The following is a 15,803-nucleotide window of genomic DNA, read 5'->3' on the forward strand; positions in this document are numbered from 1 at the left end:
ACCAAATCGTCGGCCGCAGGCAAAGGGGGCCAGAGGGAGCGGCGCAAAAATTGGCCGTAAGCGATCCGGGCAAAAGTGTCCGGAAGCAATTTTGTTTTTCTGCTCTGTTTTGTTTTTTACTGCTGTGTGGTTTTGATTAAAAGATTTATTTAATTTTATGGCACACTATTAGTAGTGCCCGTATTGCATCTGGATGATTAACTGCATAAATAGAGCGCTCTTCTTCTTTTGCCGTGTGCTTGTGTTTACTGTAAATGTGTTGTAATTGGCACTAAGTGGCAGTGGATTGAATGCGCTAACCGAATAGTTACCAAATGCAGAGGTTATTTGCATACATTTAGGCGATTTGAGGGACATTACAAGCTCCATATCAGCTGGTGAATGGATTGTACAGATAAAAGGAGTGTCGTTAAGTTTATAATATGTCTCCACTCGAACTAACTCTGTAACCAAACATATGTCATTCGTAAATACTCAATACACAATAGGAGCTTTAAATGCCGTCGATCAATACAACTAACAACCATTGGAACCATTTCAAATATATCAACGCTTTGTCAAGGATAAGGAATAGTATTAAGTCTCTTTTTACAATTATTTTTGCTGAATAATTTTGTAAAGCAAGTTTCACATTTTACGTTTTTTTTTTTATTTTCCTTTCTTGATTTATTTTCATCTTGACCCACAACCATCATCATCTTGACCAAACATGCCTTTGTATGCCTTTGTGCCCGTTTCTTCGTGTGCGTGTGTGTACTCCCCGTTGCCAATCGTTATCGTGTGTGCCTCCACTCTCACGATCATCATCTTCATCATCATCTTGCCATCACGATCGTGCGATATTCTTTATGCCATCTGATGGACGAACACACCACCGCATACGTGGTTTCACCGCGTGCAGCAAACGCATCAGCAATGCCATGAGCGATATCACATCGGGCCATAATAGCAACAACCAGTCACCCGGTAGCAATCTGGCCTACCATCGACAGTCTCTTGGGAATGCTGGTGGTTATGGTGGTGGGACCGGTTCATCGTCACCCGGTGGAACGCCTGGAGGAGGAACTCCGCGCCGATCCTGGTCTAGTTTCGCGGCGTTTAACAACAAAAATTTCCCCGATGGCAAGCTGAATTATGAATGCCATCAGCAGCAGGATCATGCCGCTTCCCAGTACCAATCGAAGCATCAGCAATCGGGATCATTGTCCTCGTCGCTGTCGTCGGTTTACGGCAGTGGGGGAGGCAAATCTTCGACCAATGCGAATGCATCCGCCGGCGGCGCACCGATTGGAACAGGAGCAGGAAATGGCAAAGGATACGGGTTTGGGTCGGCAGCGGCACGGAACCGGTTTGAACGTTCCGGCCAGGACGTAATGGCTCGTGCGTCGCAGATCGTAATGTAAGAGACGTTTACAAAACGCCGCACACACACATCCATATTCGCTCATTTCCTTGCCGAAATTTCCCTCTGAATAGCTAAATCATGCTTATGGAAATCTGACCAAAATGGGGAATGTATTCTATACATTGCTTTACATCGCTCGCTTAATCGCTTATCACATTGGTTTTACATTTGTACTGTTTGTGAAGTCAACTGTTAAGTTTTGTCGAATTGCTTAAATTGTAACATACATTGTCCAAATTGATTTATATTACCCCGTTTTTTTGCTGTTGCTTTGGTCCATGCTTCTATGTGACGTTTAAACCTGCTGTTTAATTGGATTGCTCCTTGTAGTTTGTTGGATTTTATTTATGTATGTGTGTATCTCGTAAATTCAAAATTGATAGATTAAAAATTCGAATAACTTTGCATATCTTGAACTTCAAAAGATATCGCACAAATAAAATCTAAGTGCGATTGTTTTCTTGTTTTTTTTTTTTTGAGCATAATACTGCTTGTACTAAAAATCTTTTGCTCTTTGACTGATCGTTTGAAGCTGCCACAACAATTCAAATGAAGCACCAAAATTTTCCTCATTTCATCATTTCATTATCTTTTTGCAACCACCACAACACAGGAAAAACAAATCGTTTCGTCCTCGGGAGCGGCCTAAGAAGGGGCTAAAAAATCTTCAGTCTGTAAAGACGCTCTCGGCCGGCCAAAATCTGTCCAATCAAACCTCGGCCATCAAAACGCGCAAACAACCACTTACCGTGACAGCCCAGTTTCAAAACTCACTGATCGCACTGATGGAAACGCTCAATCAGGTAATGTAGATAGTTATTAGGCAGTTTGATAATAAAACAAATGGCTAATCGTTTTGCGCATCTTTTTAGGCGAATCCATTCTTCATTCGATGCATCAAATCGAATCCGAACAAAATACCAAACCAGTTTGACGATGCAACTGTTACGAGACAGGTATGTGAAATGAGAAAAAAGAAGTTAAGAAAGAAAAATATTGTTAAAAATCACACAAGCAATCTTTGCTGGATGGGTTGAATCGAATGTTAACGTATTAGTTCTGAACCTATGCTAAAGGTGTATCGTTGTAAAAGAGCTTTTTTTTGTTACGGTAAGGTGTATCGGTCCTTGAAGCATTGTCAGAACCACATCGTTTAATTTAATGAACGGATGTTGCGACAGGTTATTGCCGTATTGCTAATTGATGTAACTTCTTCCGGAAATTCTCACGGTTCGCTGTTGCAACCTTCGATGAGGCATCTTCAAGGTGTCATAATCAGTAAGACATTACAGAATGATGACCGTTATAATACGGCAAACAGTTAAGCCAAACCAGCTTCTAACCAAATGCTACATGAATTTCCGCCTTTTCTTCTCACGCATATCCCACCAGATGCCGATTATCCTTCAAATTTTGCTTGGTGCACGTTGTGTGAATACATAATGATGCCCTCGGTGCTGACATGTGTGATTTTTTTTGCATATTTTAAAACAAAAAAAAACACTATTGACAAAGAGAGAAAGGACGTTAATACATAAGATGATGGATTATTATGTTCAAAAATATTTGCAAAAAAGTAAGCAAAGATGTGCATAAAAATTAAAGCACAAAATCAATACTTGAACTATGTTAAGTGTAAAGCAAAACATTTTAATGTTGAAAGGTATTTGTCTACGAATCACAAGTTATTTTTTACCTGAAATAAAAGACATTTTTTGGGTTCATCCCTGTTATCTGAAAATGAATAACATGAGCAAAAGTTGCTGCTTAAGTTTATCGGAGTTTTGCTCTTACCTTAAGTACTATGTTGTTCATCCTTGCACAGACTTGCAGATTCCGTCGAATGATTCAGTCCTAAGCACATAACGATCGCACATACCCAGATCGGTTTGCTTGTATCTGTTTGGACGATTTTGTGAGTCAGCTATGTAGATCTTTAAAGACCTCTCCACGTGGAATTTTACCTGCGTTTAGCACACCAACACCGTCGCAACCGGCCCTATCTGTCCACACAATGCATGTTTCGATAACTACCTTTCAGTACGAATTGTACCTTCACTGGGTACGAACGTGTTTTGTGTGAAAGTGCGCAGTGAGAACGTTTTGTTAGAAATTTGGTTTTGTAACATAAGAAAGAATGTGTTTCGTTTGAGAGTTTGTTTCATTTCAAAACGTTTGTGTTTAATCCAAGATTGGGTTTTCCAGTAAAAATATAGGTGGAAAATGGTGAAAATATTGGAATTTAAATTTCAATCCTAAATATTGTTGTTTCGTAATTGTTCACACGCGCAAAGTGATGGTGAACGATGACAATCGCATTGATACGACTTTATCCGGAGATTGGTGTTAGGCTAGTGTTGCTAGTGGTACTCTTCTGCATACACTTGCTCCTGATTACTCTCCTCATGACGACTGGACTAGTGCTACGACTGAAAATGACCATTACGGTTGCGGTGGTAAGTAAAATGTATCCCGCCCCTGCTAAGCCAACCGGACAGACGACGGCGACGCCCGTTTGTCCAGACATGGGTAGACGTGTTTTGGTCCCCGTCACTCTAGAAGCCAAAAACAACCGGAAACACCAGCTATGAAAGCTGGATTTTTATACCATAAATCCCATTAGTGAGCCGTGGTGGACCCAGACACGGGCGAGGGCAAAACGGGTATTAACAACAGCCCCCGTAAAGGTTAACAGTGTTAGCACGAGGGTGGGTTTCCGGTGTAAAGGACCAACCACCAACCATCGTTTTAGGTTGCATTGAGCAAAAGCAAACATTATTCTTATGGTTGTTGTAGCTTCTGCTGGAACACAGAACTTCATGAACACAGAAACGATCTTATCAATGAGAATGAGGTACGACTGTCATTTTAGCGTTGATGTCACTACCTCTTCTTACCTTGCGATCATCGCTTGCAATCCCTTCTTCCTTTTCTAGCATTCTAAAATTCCAAACATTTTTTTACCGTAGCCAAAGGAATGGGATAATGCAATAAAGAATTTTATTACCGATTCCAGAGAAATTATGAACTTCGGCCGACATGTTCCGTATAGGAACAAAATATGAATTTCATATGAATATGATTTCTTATGAAATATGAATTTCTTTTTTAAAGTTGATGCTTCTCAAACTTTTTTTTTAAGTTCCGTAAATCAGCGAATAAATTAAATAAATTAAGAACCGTAAATCAGCGAATTTTTTGAACAACATTTCAACAGCTAAATTTCAACAATCTTACTATCAAGTGCATTCCTGTATCGGTTCCTTCCGTTTGCATTAACGATGCTGTTATCTTATCGTTTTGTTTTATGGATGCTTTTTCCCTGATTCCGTACCACCATTTCCTGTATTTTCGTTGCTTCACGGGTGGGTGGGAAAAATGGTCATATAAGAACATAGAAGAATGAAATGCCGGACCTGACTAACAGTTTGTAATGTCTGAACATACCTAAAAGGAATTTCATACGGTGAGTCCTCGATCGTATGCAAACCCACAAGTGGACTTTTTACGAGCTTGTGACAATCAAACCGTCCGCTTCCGTTAAGACGTCAATTTTAAAGGGCAATTTGAGGAAACGCTTTTCGCTTTTGCACATAGCAAAGGGACGTGGGTATGCTAGTTTATTTTATACATTTATTGCACTGTATGACTCACTTTTTTTGGTCATCAAGCCCGTCTTGTGTATGAAGCTTCTGATACGTTTGTAAAGGCATACAAAGGCATATTTGTATAGAAAATCCCGTAGTAGTGGCTATTAATGCGTTTTTGTCCACAGGGGGTGTAAATTAATAGATGTATTTTGATAGGATGATGAAGGATGTATAATTGAGGGAAAAATCGCTTTTAAGAAAGCCTTGCCCTCTAATCAACCGTGGGTCCTGGCTAGTCCCTCTACACAAATTGGAAATTTATAAATATATTATAAGGTCGCATCTTGTTTATGTGAATCTAGTGTTTAGATGTGGATTTATATTTATTACACTTAACAAACTGTTCGTACGCAACCCGGTTCGTTGCACACGCATGGATCTTGAATACGGATTGTAAAATCATTCTTAATCATATCAAATAATATTTTTCCCTCTTTTTCTTTCCTTTCCTTACATCCAGCTCCGCTATACGGGCATGCTTGAAACGGTCCGAATACGACGCGCCGGCTACAACGTACGTCTAACGTACGAAGAATTCATTCAGCTGTATCGCATCCTGCTTCCGAAAGGGCTGGTCAGCTCGCAGAAGGATGTGCGTGACTTTATGAGCACGATGGATCTGAACAAGCAGCACTATCAGCTCGGCCTGACCAAAATCTACATGCGCGAGTCGCAAAAGATGCGGCTCGACATTTCCCTGCACACCAAGATCATCGACAGCATCATCTGCATTCAGCGCTGGTTCCGTGCGATACTGCAGCGCAAAAAGTATTGCCAGTACCGTACGGCCGCCTGTACCATTCAGTCGTACTGGCGCGATTATTTGCGCGAAAAGCAGGAAAAGTTTACGCGCAAAATTCGCAACCATGCTGCAACGGTAATACAGGCGACCTGGCGCGGCTATACCGTGCGCAAGTGGTACAGTAAGCTGAAAACGGGTGTGCTGATCATACAGGCACGCATCCGTGGCAATCAAGCCCGGTCAAGGTTTAAAGAGCTAGTAAGCAAAAAGCTGCAACGAGATCGGGCGAAGTTACGCTCGACCCAGAGTTTGCCGGTTGAGCAAGCGATGGCTACCGCCGGTGGGTCAACGTATCCGGAAGTTGTGCACGCGATCGAACATCGGAAGAAGCCAATACCGGCGGTGGGACGTAGCTTCGAGACGGCCATTGACATTGTGAACAAAAATCGGGCACTGTTCGCCGACGACAGCATGTCCGCCGATTTTATCGATGACGATGAGGACGAGGATGAGGAGGAAGAGGAGGAGGACGAGGAAGCGGAAGTTACGGGCAGTAGTAGCCGGCAGGCGACAGTCGTTACTGCCGCCGAAGAGGAGGAGGAGGAGGATGAGGACGAGGACGATGAGGAAGGTTACGAGGATCTGGGTTTGGTGGACGATCCACACTACATGGCCAACAACCGGTCGGGATTGTTGCTGCAACCGGTTAAGCCATCGTCATCACAATCGCCAACGGTGAACAGCGCACTATTAGATAGGAATGAAAAGTACATTAAAAGTCTGGTCATATCTGGTCTGGGTGACGGTACAGCAGCGCCATCTGGCGTAAACAGTCCGTATCAAAAAACTCCACTACAGCGTCAGGAAGATGTGCTGGATCGGCCCCAGCAACGGGTGTACGATATTGAGCGGGCAAGCAAAAGCACGTTCGACGATACTGAGCTGGCAAAGTATCGGTACGAGCGGGGTGGAAGTGCTCTTAGCAGCAGCAGTAGCACAGTCAAGCTGCCGGTGCGACGTGTCGATTCGGGTCCATCGTCGGTGGCCAGCGGATCGACCACCGTTGGTCGGCCGGGTGTGCAGCGGTTTCGGTACGGTGATACGACGTCGTACGGTGGCGGCAGTGGCATGATTCGGAATCAGAACCACAGCAATAATAGTTATAGTAATAGTAATGTTGAAATCGTGTTTGTAAATACCGGACTAGATAGTGGTGGTGCTAGTGCCGGCGGATCTTCACTTTCGTCATCAACTGCAAGGAATCTCAATCGGAACAGCATCAGCAGTAGTTCGCTGACTCAAACGCAGGTCGTACCAGCGTCCCTGTCGGCCAGTATGCGGCGAGATTCGCTTCCAGTAAGCAGTCACCTCAGTACACGCACACAAGGAGACGAAATCAATTCTAACTATCACATGCACCAACAGCAACAGCAGTCTTCGTTGTCGCCATCCTCACCCAATGTGACGCACCATCATCCGCAGCAGCAGCACGGCCAATCGGTGTCAACATCCTCCTCCTCGATGACCCATTCGCCCCACTCACTGCCGTTGGCGGCAAGTTCGGGACACATCGGAAACTATCAAAATTTACAGTTTCCTCCAACGTCCAACTATCATCAGCAGCAGCATCATCAGCATCACCACCATCATCAACAGTCGGTGTACAATAATAACGCCACACCTCAGCCCGTAAAAATGTCCACATCGACGCCTTACAGTGCCGCCGGAGCGTCGGCTGCATCGGTCGCCACTGGCAACAGTCACCAGCGCGCATCGGCAGCCTATCCGGATGATTTCGCACAAAACTACTACACGACGACGACGACAAACACCGCAACACCGAAGGGCAAAGCGGCCGCACTGCTCGGAACGGCCAAATCGGAAGACAGTGCTATGTCGAATTCGGGTGGCAAGTATTCGATGGGGGGCACCACACTGGCCAAAGCAGACAGTAGCGATATGGTGCTGTCGGCTGGTGGCAACAAATCAGCCAACGCTGGCAACCGGCGTATGAAGACGACGAATCTCAGTGAGGAGCAGCAGCAGCAGCAACAACAGCATCTGGTCGGTACTAGTTCCACCGTCAGTTATCATCCCGGAACGGGTCTAACGCGTCGCGGACCGGTCGGTTCCAGCAATCCCAGTGCCAGTGGTAATAGTGCCAGCAGCACCACCGGTGGAGTAGATACGCTCAAACGTCGCAACTCCGATCCGACCAACAAGATCCCACTGCTGGAGGTGAACCGTGGTAACGATATGTATCAGTCAAGCACACGCATCAACATCGCTGGGCACCAGTTTCGGAAGGTGCAGCGTATCAACAAGGCGGAACGGTGCGCTTGCTGTCAGGAGATTGATTCGTTCGTGAATGAAGGCTACCGATGCCTGGACTGTAAGGTGCTGGTCCACACCAAATGCATCCAAAATGGAGGCATCAAATCGTTACAGTGTGCGGCAGCGAAACGTTCCAAGCGAATCCGCACCGGTGGTGGTGCTGGTGGCAGTGGACTCGGCAGTTCCTCCAAGCACGACAAACACCATCCGATAGCGGGCGGTAGCGGACAGAAGATTTCGTCCACGCGCGAGTACACCGACTCGACCGATAAGATTATAAGCGATGCCAAAGAGCTGCAGCTGATGCAGGACTTTATCACGCAGAAGATCTGCAAGATGGAGAACGACTGCGAGAAACCGTCCGAGGTGGACCGGGTGTTTAAGCAGGCGTTGCGCGAATTTAAGGACAATCTGGTAGCGCAGTACAGTGTGGCGCACCGGCAAAATTCGGACGTGCTGAATATCAAGTATCGCGATTTGATTGCCAACTTTGAGCAGGTGATCGAAACGACTTCCGGGAGGAAGAACGATTTTCCGCTTACGATGGGCGTGAACGCGTTTCGGGGCTTTATGAACGAGTTTATGAACTCGCGCGAAACGGAAAAACCGAAAACGAAGCGAAAGAAGGACAAGAAGCGAAAGCACGACGATCATACCACGTTCAATGGTGAGTTGTGTGTACCTGTGCGGGACGTTTCGTGTTCATGATGCTTATTTTCTGATGCTTCTCTTCTTTTTTTTTTATCCACAGGACATACATTCCAGTTAACGATACTCAACATTGCAACCGCATGCGAAATATGCCAACAGTTTCTCCTATGGCCGATTGAACGTGGACTGGTAAGTTGGTTTTTTTGTTGATTTGTTCTGGGAAATAGGGTTATTAATTTTCTACCTAGAGTAGTTCCCGTCTTGAGTACAGTTTAGGGTTTTTTTCTATTTCAAAGATGGACTACCCCTATCAAGGATTCTTGATTCTGATTCATGGTATTGATATTGAAGCAATAAATAATCGTTGTGACCTTTGAGGCTGGTCTAATTGTAGACGCAGTTTACGCTGATTTCCGTGCAGCATTTGATAGTATCGCTCATGTTCTACTACATGCTACACTATCAAATTTGGGGTTCGATAATCTAGTTGTTAAATGGTTAGCCAATTATTTGAAGCAGTGTTCCCCAAGGTAGTTTTCTAAATTCACTTTTGTTTGCCTTGTTTTTTAATGATGTTTGTAATGTGTTACCTCTAGATTGTTACTTGCTGTCAAAATCTTCCAATATTTCTTCTCAGATTGTCCTTTGCTTCAGAATTGTATGGATCCCTTTTTTCTATGGTGTTCCGTCTAAGTATTCTATTTTTTCCTTCTCTCAATCTCGTAGTTCTATTTGGTTTAAATTGTGATTGTCCCAAAATACTTTTGCCCGTGTAACTTCTATGTGTGACCTTGGTGTGATACTTGATAACAAGTTGAACTTCAAAGAACATCTTGTCGAAGTCATACTGAAAGCCAACAGGACTGGACTCTTGAATTCATCATTTGCGTAACTGTTAAGTTCTTGGATCCTACTTCCGGGATAAATAAATTTTGTTTTATTTATTTTACGTAGGATGGCTCGCGCCGTATTGCCAGTGGGAAAAATATGTAAATAAATTAATACATATAGTCTAGCAGTAGGAGTGTTAATTACCGATCTCTTAAGAGTTCAGAACAATGACGTGACGGATCAAAAAGTGATCGAAAATACATCGATCGGTCGACACAACATAGGAAGGATTTTTTGGTTGTTTCTGGGATTTTCCGTGGATGGCGCCTAGATCCCAGATTATCCTGCTCTGCTCAGAATATCATTTCTTGTACAACTGCATCTCAACTTTCTTTATTAAGTTTTTCATGAAGTTGGTTGTTAATTTCTTTAGGCATTTCACCGTCTTCCCTTTAATATTTTTAAGTGTAAAATTCACTCATTTTCTTCATGTTTCGTCTCCCATTTCAGGTGTGCCAAAACTGTAAACTAACCTGCCACAAAAAGTGCTACCAAAAGTCGGCCTCGTGCAACAAAATCTCCAATTCCGATCCAAATTCACTGTTGGGCGCAGGCGGTAGCGGTTCCGCTGTTGTGGCCGGAGGCTGCGGTCCAGACGGTCAACCCCTGTACGGTGGTGGCATACCAACGAAACTGTTCGGCGTCCCACTAACCGCACTCTGCGGTAGCAATAGCGATGGCGTGAAAATACCGGCCCAAATTACGAAGCTTATCATGATGATCGAAATGCATGGCCTGTACTCGGAGGGTATCTATAGGAAGAGTGGTGTTAGTTCGAAAATTAAAGACCTAAAGGCCAAGATGGATCGAGCGGTCACGAGCGCGGACGGAGGTGGTGGAGAGATGGACTTTGAGTCGTACAATGTGCACGTGCTGACGAACGTGCTAAAATCGTTCCTGCGCGAAATGCCCGAACCGCTGCTGACGTTCGATCGATATGATGACTTTCTGCGTGCAGCCGATCTGTCGGACAGTAGCGATCGTGTGCAGACACTGTTATCGCTTGTGAAAAAGATCCCACCGGCACATCACTGTTTGTTCGAGCGATTAATCTTTCACCTGGCGCTGGTAGCGAAACTGGAGCAGTACAATCGTATGTCTGCCAGCTCGTTGGCGATCGTGTTTGCACCGTGCGTGTTGCGGACGAATCGCTACGTACCGGCACAGGACAGTTTGAACGATATCGGACGGCAGACGAAGTGCATGGAAACGCTCATCACACAGAAGATGCTGAACGTGAAGAGCACGCTGGCGGACATTGATACACTCGATACGGCAGCACACACAGCTACGGCACGGCTTAGTACGTTGCGAAGCAGTAAAGTGTTTACGCAGGAAGAGATGGCCAATGCACGGGGTGGTGGTAGTGGTGGCAGTGGGCTTGCATCGGGCGGGCTGCTCGAAACGGAAACGGAGGAAATGTTGCTAGAGGGCCATATACAGGAGATCCGGAAGGAGAAAGCATTACTCACGTCGACACTGCCGAGTTTGGCGCGGGCAAGCTCGGACGATGATCTGCTGTCAACCGATCTGGACGGCGAGGGTGGCAGTTTGGACGATTTAAGTAACAGCAAGGAGAAAGACCTCGATGTAAGCAGCGGTGGTGGTGGAGGTGGAGTAGGAGGAGGAGGAGGGGGAGGCGGTGGTGGTGGCGGCGGCAACATGATCAGTGACAGTGGTATCTCGATCCGCTACCAGGCACCCTCCGATCACGGCGGTAGTAGTAATGTTAGTCTTAATAATGACGTCCCGATGGCTGTGAGTTATTCGTTACGTGATCAGAGTGGAGCGGGTGGTTCAGCGGGTGGTGGTGAGTATTTCCACAAGATTGGCCAGTCGTCCGGAGCGAGTCCGGCAGCTGCATCGGGTGTAAAAACGAAATCGCTCTCTCACCAAACACTGCTCGAACGGGAAGCGTTCCTTCGTGGTAGTGGTTCAGCCACGTCCGCCTCCTCACCTCAGTCCCCTACGGCCGCTACAAGCGCGACTGCCTCCTCCACACCATCGTCGTCCGCATCAGCCCCCTCGATGATAAAGTCCCAACAGAATGGTAACGGAACAGTCGGTGGTGGTAGTGGTGGAGATCGTGTTGCAGGACCTTTGGGCAGTGGATCGGGATCGGCTACCAGTGGGGGAACAATGACAGCAAACAGTGGTGCAGCTGGTGGAAAGCGTGCGGACATTAACCTAAGCCACTCGATGATAACACTCTCGACAACGTCACACAGTCTCGGTGGCAGTACGACCAGCAGCAGCAGTAGCAGCGGTGTCGGTGGCAGTTCTGGCGGTAGTACGGGCAGTGGGAGTGATTTACAGCGACAAAAGCCAATCATCATCCGGAGCGTGTCCGGTGGGTACGAGGTGGGACACCATCATCATCATGCATCCAGCGGTGGAGGACCATCGACAACGAACCACCGGATACTGATACAGGGCTCACCGATTACGACCACCAACACCACCTCCCCGTCCGGCGCTACTTCTTCCACGTCCGCATCCAGCTCTTCCATCAACTCGGCGAATCTGCACGCGAAAGACAATAATGGGATGGGAAAGGAGGGTGGTGGTGGGACGGCCAGCGCGAAATTGGTTTCGCGACGGATGTCCGCAAGCACCAGCAAACGATCTGGGGGTGGCGGTTCGGCCGGCAGCAGTGGAGGAGCTGGCGGACCGGGACCACCTGCCGGTGACGATGAACCGATTATGGTTTGAACAGATAGACGGATCGATATAGTAGAAGCAGTAGCAGCAGCAGCAGCACACACAAACACACGTCTTAAGCTTACTTTATGTTGTAATGATCCTCTTGTTTTGTGTGTCCGCGTTTGTTCGTTCCGAATACTGCTGGAAAGAGATATATCACCCGATCCGGTTAAATGCATTATAGTTAGTCAGAGGACGCAACAAACGATTGAAGGTCAACAGAATAATGCCAAGGGTTTTTGTGCGTTTTACATTAATTAATTTATAACAATCGATTTGTATGTATTATCATTACACACACACACAAACAGATACTAGTAATAGCGCAAACTGACAAAACGCGATGCGAAAATCAGATGGGATGAATATGAGAACATGAGAAAATACTCTAGAAACAAGTGCGACCGAGAGTTTGTGCTTTTCTCCACACGCGTCCACATGAAAAATAACCCACTTTTCCCCTAATGTGAAATAAGTTGAAAAGGAAAAAAAGAGTGAAAAAGTTAAAAAAAAAAGAAAACAAAAGCACATCATACGATCAAAAAGAGAGGAATCACATTGATAGAACAAAAAATGAAAATCTACAATTTATCAAGGCCGATAGTTTTGATTAATTTTGATACAATTAATTCAATCGAGATAGAACGAGAAAGAGAGAATGAGAGAGAGAAATAGGCAAAAAGAACGAAGGAAGTTTGAATTTAAATTTAACAAAGCGAAGCAAATAGCAATCAAGTCATAGTAAGCGTTGTGTCGCGGTAGATACATCCTTTTTACATCTACTAACAGACCACCAATCTGCGCGTGCACACATACACACTCGTACACTGGAACATGAACTGCTTTTTCACTTCCTGTGACGACTATATGACCGCACATTGCTTTAAAAACTGTCCATGTTTGGGATAAAATCTCAAGGCACGGTCAGGCCTGAATGATGATGATGGTAATGACTGAAAGCGTAACATAGAGAGAGAGGAGTGAGCCCAATAGGAAGAGAAAATCGCTTTTTGTGCATATACGCACGTAACGACGTTGTCTTGTTACTACGGCAACGGTGGTCACTTGAGTACGATGGCTTTTTTATCAGCCATCTTGTGAATAAGTTTAATTTATAATTCTGTTCTTTGTGCGGTATTTACTATTTTCAATCCGTACGCAACAACCTTGCGCCTTTTGGTTGGTTTTCTGATTATTAGAATTATTGGTGAGCTTCACATCGGAACGTGAGATGAATGAAATGCATGAATTACTGATGAACTCTCAGACAGAGCAATAACTTATACATATATATATATATATATATATATATACAAAAAAAAACATGTAAACTTATAATTATAAATATGTACATTTAATTCCTCTCTCTCTCTCTCTCCCTCGGTTAAGTGTGTATACGTTTAAAAACAAAAGAGCCCCTGGTTACGCAGAATAATCTTCCTTCATCCCTCTTCCCATTACACTCCTTCTCCCCCTCTCAACCCTTGTCCCTTTTCTCCCCACGACGCGCTTCCGATCCAATTTCCGTGGGAAGGGAAAGGACGGACATAGGGTAAAGTAGTAACGGAACGAAACGAATCTGTGAATAATATTACGTGTTTTGTTAGTCGCGAAGAAAATACTTTTTTTTCATATATTAACTTTGTTAAGTTCTCCCCATACCCCCTTCTTCATTTTCCTTCTGAATCTTTGTTTACTTCCCCCCTCAGGACACCTTGAGAGGTGTGGCGACATAGAAAGCAAAAGTAAAAAGTTCCCTTCCATCGGCACACCGAGAGCAACTAACTTCAACAAGATGGACATCAAAGGAGGTGGACCAGCTTGGGGTGTGGTGTGTCCTATGTGTGTTAAATGTCCATGTGCAACACAATCATTTGAAACAAACAAAAGCACACTAATATAATATATACAAATAATGACAAAGAAGCAAAGCAATGAACGAATTGGGTAGTTTGCCTTTGTTATGTACACGAACCAGGCCAATGGATAAAACAACACACGGTCCAACGCTGATAGACCTGAGAATAAGAAAAGAAGAAAATTAAACCAATTATATATTTGTTTGTTTTGTTTTGTTTTGCTTGTGTTTTATGCTAGGTTTTTGTGTAGCTGTAACTCTTTTGAGAACTTTATCTTTCCCTTTGTGTCATCGTTTTATTGGTTGAGGTTTGCTTTCTTTCTATTTTTATGCTTCCTTTAACTTTTCTTTTTGTGTTACGTTATGTGTTGTTCAGGCAAGTATCATTGTTTATCCTTGCATTACTTTTTATTTCTCAATTAATTTATTTCTTTTCATTTTCTTTTATGTGTTAAGGTTTTCTCGACGCACGGATTAGTGGAATGATTCAGTTTGGGCAAAAAGAAGAATGGAGAATAATTTTCTTTTTCATGTTCATCCCATCGCTCTTTCGACGTATAATATAGCAGACCGAATAAAGCAACTTCTGAGAGAGGAAAACTACAACTAAACCGGAACATATAAAAGCGAACATCGGAACTGGATACCAAAACAAATACAATAAAAAATTAAAAAAGGGTGTGTTTGTGTGTGTGTGGCTGGCAGATTCGTAGTAGAAGCAGTGTTCCAAAGTAAGAAAAAATCACTCTCCAAAAACCATCTCAACGGGCGCTAGAGAAAACGAGAAAGGAGAAAAACTAAAACAAAAAAGGTTCCAAATGTCTAACAAATTCGAAAAATAACAACAACAAAACAGCAGAATTGTAATTAGATAAGGCTAGATGTGTTATATGAGGGCACTTGTGTATATCTCTATAGCAAATATTAAAACCTATTTACATAATCGGTATAACACAAGCACACTAACAAACAATGCAAACACAGTGAAAAGTAAAGTAAAGTAAAAAAAAAAGAAGAAAGAAGAAGATGCGACGAACCAAGAAAGTGTAGAGCGAGAGAAGGAGAAGAAGATCATATATATATATATATATATATATATATATATATATATATATATATATATATATATATATATATATATATATATATATATATATATATATATATATATATATATCCTTGTACTCAGACAAAAAAAGGAAAAACGAGTGACGCGTTTACAGAGGGTTTAAAAAATGAATAACAAAAAAGGAAAGAGAAAACAAAAGCAAATAACTTGTTGCGAGATAACAGGTGCCTAATTGTATAAGTTATTACTAAACAAGAGTAGCGAAACAAAAAATCAAGCAAAGCAAAACCGTTTTAGTCCTTGGTTGGATCAGTTTTTTGTACGACATATTTTAGCTGATTATTTTGGGCTAAAAAAAATATAGAAAAGAAAAGTGTTTAATTGTTATAATTTCTAAAGAAAAATAAAAGGAAAACTGTTGGAATGTGGAAGAAAAGAACTATAGGAAAAGGGGAAAGGAAGAAAGGGAAAAAATAAAATCAAAACACATAAAACAAATG

The 15,803-nt window shown here is 43.6% G+C and overlaps 1 protein-coding gene across 3 annotated transcripts in view; it reads left to right on the plus strand.

The window, feature by feature from the left end:
• The window catches only part of LOC126556560 (unconventional myosin-IXa-like), a 47,701-nt gene extending 35,316 nt beyond the window's left edge, over window positions 1-12,385 (plus strand). For all 3 annotated transcript variants that reach the window (XM_050211863.1, XM_050211861.1, XM_050211862.1), the window contains 6 exons: window positions 902-1,399; window positions 2,019-2,208; window positions 2,278-2,361; window positions 5,516-8,798; window positions 8,883-8,971; window positions 10,124-12,385. In XM_050211863.1, coding sequence (XP_050067820.1) covers window positions 902-1,399; window positions 2,019-2,208; window positions 2,278-2,361; window positions 5,516-8,798; window positions 8,883-8,971; window positions 10,124-12,385 — 6,406 coding nt within the window. The remainder of the gene's footprint in view (window positions 1-901; window positions 1,400-2,018; window positions 2,209-2,277; window positions 2,362-5,515; window positions 8,799-8,882; window positions 8,972-10,123) is intronic.
• The last annotated feature ends 3,418 nt before the right edge of the window (window positions 12,386-15,803 follow it).

Source organism: Anopheles maculipalpis, chromosome 2RL (assembly GCF_943734695.1).
Source record: "Anopheles maculipalpis chromosome 2RL, idAnoMacuDA_375_x, whole genome shotgun sequence".
Taxonomy (NCBI): domain Eukaryota; kingdom Metazoa; phylum Arthropoda; class Insecta; order Diptera; family Culicidae; genus Anopheles; species Anopheles maculipalpis.